The sequence below is a fragment of the Hirundo rustica genome, chromosome 24 (genome assembly GCF_015227805.2).
Source record: "Hirundo rustica isolate bHirRus1 chromosome 24, bHirRus1.pri.v3, whole genome shotgun sequence".
Lineage (NCBI taxonomy): Eukaryota > Metazoa > Chordata > Aves > Passeriformes > Hirundinidae > Hirundo > Hirundo rustica.
The window spans coordinates 4,955,645-4,961,695 of NC_053473.1; the positions used below are offsets into that span (position 1 = coordinate 4,955,645).

General features: G+C 51.4%; 1 protein-coding gene across 1 annotated transcript; it reads right to left on the reverse strand.

Annotated features, from left to right (window-relative positions):
* Window positions 1-379: 379 nt before the first annotated feature.
* GUCA1B (guanylate cyclase activator 1B) lies at window positions 380-4,442 on the reverse strand. The gene is made up of 4 exons (XM_040085681.1): window positions 4,239-4,442; window positions 2,876-3,025; window positions 1,088-1,202; window positions 380-507 (listed from the first exon to the last, which is right to left on the reverse strand). The coding sequence occupies exons 1-4, from the start codon at window positions 4,440-4,442 to the stop codon at window positions 380-382; spliced, it is 597 nt and encodes a 198-aa protein (XP_039941615.1).
* Window positions 4,443-6,051: the final 1,609 nt, after the last annotated feature.

The following is a 6,051-nucleotide window of genomic DNA, read 5'->3' on the forward strand; positions in this document are numbered from 1 at the left end:
TGAGCCGTGCATTCTGCGCTGCAGGCAGCGCCGCTGCATCCCTCACTTCCCGAACGCGGCTGTCACCAGCCCCAAACCCTGCTCAGGACCTGCTGCAGGAAGCCACAAGAAGTTTGTCCCTTGGGGCGTAACCAAAAAGCAGAGCTGGCAAACGCGGTATTGTGTGCACAGCGAGACTTATTCATGGGCCAGAAATAGTCCCTGGGTACCAGCAGCGCTCAGCACGCGGGTTTTACATCGGGAGACGGCTCCTTAAACCACTCAAGGTTTCACCTGGATGCTGAGATGGAATTAAAAAGGAAAGTCGCTACCGGGCTAGAGGAAGGGTCACACTTGTGAGTCAGCATCACCATCTCGGCTGCATCAAACCCGAGTTTTCTCAGAACAAAGCGCTCTTTCTCCGCTGCTCAGTGATCCATCCCCCGGGGTTCACATCCATTTGCAGCATCTTCATCACCCACTTGTCCTTCCTGGCTCCATCAATGAACTCGTCAAGAGACAGCTGCCCTGTGGGTGAGAGCAGGGGGGACACAGATGGGCGCTCAGAACCCGGGAGATAAGAGAGGAGGAGGCAGGAAGCAATTCCCTCTGTGTGTCAGATAAGATGCTAATCAGACGCGATCTAGGGAATCTCCCCAGCTCTGCCGGGCCAGGGGCTGTGACCCAGCGCATTCCCACCTGCCCCATCCCAACGGGACACTCCAGGTGCTGCAGGGGGACCCAGGCTCCTCCAGGACCGTTCCCAGTCAGGTCCTGCAAGTCCCAGTGGCACCAGTGTCTTTACTCAGCTCTTTGTGCTGGGACCGGGATCTGCCCTCTGGCTGCTGGGGGCTGGCATGGGATGGGCTCGGAGTGACATCAAAATCCAGCCCGAGCTGTGACTCCTCGGTGTTTTACATTAAAACAACAACGAAAAAGATTTCACCCCGCTCCACCAAGACTCTTTTGACTCTGTGGGACGGAGAACCAAACCCAGCTGTGTCCATCGTAACACAATAGAGCCGAGTGATCTCTGGAGAGCCGCATCAAAGGCAGCCAGCCCAGCTCGGCTGAGCTCTCAGCAGGCAGGAATGCATCCATCACTCACCATCCCCGTTCTCATCCACCAGCTGAAATATCCTGTCCACCACCTCCTCTGGTGTCAGCAGCGGGGTCCTGTCCTCCACGTCCGACCAACACACCTTCTTCAGCCTGTAGATAGACTGGAGGGAGCTCACAAATTAGGAAAAGGACTGGAAAACGAAGGGCAGTGAACGCTGTTATCATCCCCTCACTGTGAAGGGTTTTTTTTCAAAGGTTGGGAGTTCAGCCTTTCTGGAAAGATCTGCCCCTCCACAGCCTCAGATCCGGACTGGAACCTCTGACCTTATGCCTCCGCTCGCTGCACATTAATGACCTCATTTGCTCCGTGAGGCTGCTGCCCTCCTGCCCTCCTTACACATATTGGGCAGACCTCAGCGCTGCTTTGCACGGAACAAAGCAAACATTTCACAGACGGGAAAAACCATAAGCCCCGAGTGTGATTTTTTTGCTAACATCCCAAGCCAGGCACATCTGGACTAACCCAGCCCTCTCTCTGGGGAAGCTGTGTCCAGGCTGCAGATCAAGCCCGTCTTAGTTCATATTTTGACCCACAGTTTCTGCTCCCCTTTGCCAGAGGAAAGGGTCAGACTTTATCCACCCCTGCCGTGGCACCACCTGTCCATTGTTACCTTTACCGCTCGGGCTGAAGGGTTTTGTGTAAAGTCCTCCAAGAGAGAGGATTAGCAGTGGCCCCACAGTTCTGGGCAATTCTTGGCTGACCTCAAAACTCTAATGGAACACGGCCCAGACAGGCTGCCCTGCTGTCACACCTGCTGTCACACCTGACCTGCTGCTCGCCTTCCCAGCCAGGTGCCCCGCTGCCCACAGGGGCAATTCCTGGCACTGCACCTCCCTGAGATGCTCAGGTGGGGGATAAGCAATGGTTCTCAGCCCCCTGAGCACTGCTGGGCAGGGGAGCAGCCCCTGTGGTGCTGCAGCACAGCCATCAAAGGTATTTCACCGCAGGTAAGAGCACAGGTGCTGGAGCCTGGCTGTCTGCTCAGCCCCACAGCATCCTTCAGGCTGGAAAAGCTCTTTAGGATCGTCCAAACCCGCTGCTCCCCCAGCACTGCCCAGGCCACCCCTAAACCCTGTCCCCAAGTGTCACATCTACACAGCTCTTGTCTCCCTGCAGGGATGGTGATTCCGGTGTCAGGGCTGGACAGCTCTTTCAGTGAAGAATTTTTTCCTACTTAGCAGCTAAACCTCCCCTGGTGCAACTCGAGGTGCTTTCCCCTTGTTCTGTCACCTGGGAGGAGAGCAGCTCCCACCTTGCCAACCAAACCCCGGAATCACTGAGAGGCCTCTTCTGTACCTCCACACAACCGTGGTTAAATCCCAGTGCAGGATGCAGCAGAAACCCAGACAGGCACCGGTACCAAGGGATTTGGGCCCTGATTGGCACCTCTGAGGGCACTGTCACCAACCAGCCGGCCAGGGCACAGCCCCAGTGAGGCCATGGGCTGAAACCCTCCTCGCCAGCGCAGCACGGGGAGCCTTGGTGGGGAGAGGTTGAAATGAAAGGCAGAGCAGAGGTTGAAAGGAAAGGCAGAGCAGAGCTCCAGGATCCCCAGCACCCAGAGGCTGCATCTCTGGGCTGCCCACAGCGGGTACAGCAGAGCCCTCGGACACCCAGCAGGCTCCAAACCCTTCCACCAAGGTCAGGCGTTTTCACTTCATCACCATCCACAGCAGCTTTGAAACCTGATTATCACAAACCCCCATCCACCTCATCACATTGCCAAAGAGCAGGGATTGCTTAAAAAGACAGGGTTGGGCAATGCCCACTTACCTCAACAATTTCCAGCAGCTCAGGTTTATCTATGCAGCCATTCCCGTCCTTGTCATACACTTTGAACGTCCACCTCAGCTTGTGTTCAAGTTTTCCTCGTAAAACAAGATTCAAGGCAGCCACATATTCCAGGAAATCAATGGTGTTATCCTGTGGCAACAGAGAAGCAGCAGCTGGGTGATGCTGAGCAGAAAGTTGATGGAAAAGTTCTATCAACAGCTGTCTGCCCACAACCTCCGGAAAACCCGGGTTCAAACTGGATAATGCGTGGGGCAGGTGCTTGTTTGGCACTCGAGGGAAGGTTTGGAGCAGCTCAGGACCAGCAGTGGGCACAGCCACACCCCTGTGTGCCCAGCCTGGGCTCCTCCTCACCAGCACCCCATAAAAACAGATTCTCTGTCCTGTGGGAAAAACCCCGTAAATTAGGAATGGGACTTCATCTCCTATGTACAGTTTGCTTTGCTACCTTTTCTCCACAGCTTTCATAATGGAATTTGGGACCTGAACCTTTCATTTTTTGCAGGAATTTGGGGTTTTTACAACTTGGAATTCTGAGACAAACCTGATATGCCAACATCTTCCACGGCCTTTTAAAATCCTCTCCCACAAACTGAATTTTGCTGCCACTTCAATGTGATTTTGACCCTATTTTCAAAGGGAGCTTAAGGGAGATGAGTTGATCAGAGGTGAACAACCTGAGCCCCCTTTTCCTGTACTGATACAAGCAACAAACATCCCCACGGTTGGAATATGATCTAGAGCTTCAGGAAAAGAATAATTGAACCATTTGGAAAGTGCTGCTGCCCGAGAAGCCAAAGCACCCCAGACTGCCCGGGGCAGCAGTGCAGGGTATGCAGGAGCTGTGACTAAACCAGAAAACTCACTTTACCCAGGTGTCTCACGACAAATATGGCAAAGGGAATCAAAACCAGAACGTCTGAATTGCTCAGCGTTCCTCTGCTTTTGGAAAGCAAAGCTAAAATCAATATTTTATCTACAAACCACCTGCTCGTACTTGATACAGACACTTCCTCCAACACAGAACAAGCCTGAGTAGGATTTCCCTGCGCTGTCATTTCCCCTCTCTCTCAACAGAGGAATATTTTTGCCACGTGGGAGCCTTGGCTATTTGAGGGTCTCAAAGTGTGGCTGCCTAAGTTGCAATTTTTTAATCCCTTAAGGGGACATTCTGACCTTAGTTTTGGTAGAGATTTGAGGAGATAAATCCAGGCCAGCCTCTGCTCCTTCTCCTGCCCTCTCCTCAGCTCAGTGAAGGGTGGGCACAACCCAAACACCTCCCCACTGCAGAGGACAGATTCGGAAATCGTGACACAAGTAACTGGAAAACCTCCTCGGCACTTACCCCGTTCTTGTCAAAAGCCCTGAACATGTTCTCCACGTACTCTGCTGCTGCCTGGTTGTCCTGGACCCCGAAGAAGCGCTTGAACTCGTGCATGAAGAGGGTCCCGCTGGGACACTCCACCACAAATTTCTTATACCATTCCTGCAGCTCTGCAACATCAATCTCTGCTTGCTCTCCTTCAGCGTTGGTGAACTGCTGTCCCATTCTCCTCCAGAAAGCAGGATTAAAAACAGAAGGAAAAGAAGAAAAACCCTGCCAAAGTCCTTTGCTCTTTTTCTTCTCGCTAACTTGTGCCTTTCTCTGATGTTAATGCTGTGCCTTGCTATTGTCACCTTCCCTTTTTTCTGCTTTATTTTCTTGTTCCTCCTCCCCTGCCCAGCTCCTGGCAGCTCCGTGCACTCCCTGGGAGATCTGAGTGGCTCCTCTGACCCAGACCACTGAGCACTGGGCACGGATAAAAATAACTAAAGATCATTAGGAGATTCCCACCCGTGAGCCCCAGAGACCTTCAGGTGTTCTGAGCTGTGCCCTATTTAGGAGCAAACTCCAGGGGCGCAGGGTCTTTGTGCACATTAAGAACTCCCTGTCAAAGAGTTTGGGAACAGAAGTTCCCTTTACACACAACACACAGCCCCCTTCTCTGTCCTGTAGGGTTTTCTAGGGGGAAGAAAAAGGGATTATAGGGGAAGGAACATTAATCTTTGCAATGCTGGCCCGTATTGCCTGTCTGTAGGGGTTGCTCAGTGCTTCAGTGAGGTGGGGCATAGGAAAAGCAACAGCTACAGAGAGGGAATCCAGAGAAAACAAATATTTCCATAAAAAACCCCAACCTGCTGATGGATAAAATGAATTGAATGCCTACTGCCGGCTGTGAGACAATTAGTGAAGGCACCCAGACACCACATATTCCTCTCATCTCCATCTTAAAGCTTTAAGCTAAAAAGAGCAGGAATTGTTTATTTCCATGTTTTTAGAGCACATTCTCCTTATTCCCTTCCCCTCTTTGCGCCCATGGAAATTCTCCTGCTCACCCCTTCCCCCCGAAGCTCATTTATTGCTTTGAGCACAGACACAAAGCGCAGCTCTCCCCTGGGCTGGCTCTTTCTGCTCAGCTCCGCTCACAGCCCCTGCTCTCAGCACACTCAGAGCCCTTTCCCCTTCCCGAGGAGCCACCGGCTTTTCTGCACACCCAAACAATTGTTCTGAACCCAACCATTATCTGTGTCAGCGGAAAGAATGACCTGAGCTATAAATGGGCCCAAGCTGGCCCAATATCTTCATTAAGAGGATTGGAGCAGCATTAATAGGAAACAATAGATTCTCTTATCCTAATGCCGAGGCCCAGATGGGTTTAAGCTGCTCACTTTTTTGGAACTCTTTTTGGTGTTGGTTAGGCAAGAAGAGCCCCTCTCATGGAAGAACACTGGCTAAGAACCAGGCTGAAATTTGAATTTGACGCTGCAGAACAGTTGAGCAATTCAGGTTGCACTGCAAGAGTGGGATTTGGTCTGAATCCACTCACACCTGCAAGTAACCCAGCACCAGTACTCTGTGTGTGTGTGTGTGTATATATATTTATATTTATATATATTTATATATATAAATATATATTTATATATACACAGAGATTTGCAGGAGTACAATACAACCTTACACTTTTACCTGTAAGAACACCCAGGCAAGGTTTGGTTTCCCTTAAAAGAGCAAAGAGAGGATAGAGACAACGCAGCAGAAGCCTGGAGAGGGATGGGAAGGGCCAGAGAAGTTGCCAGAAAATTTAAGACTGTTCTATTTCAGTTGAAGCGTTTTTACC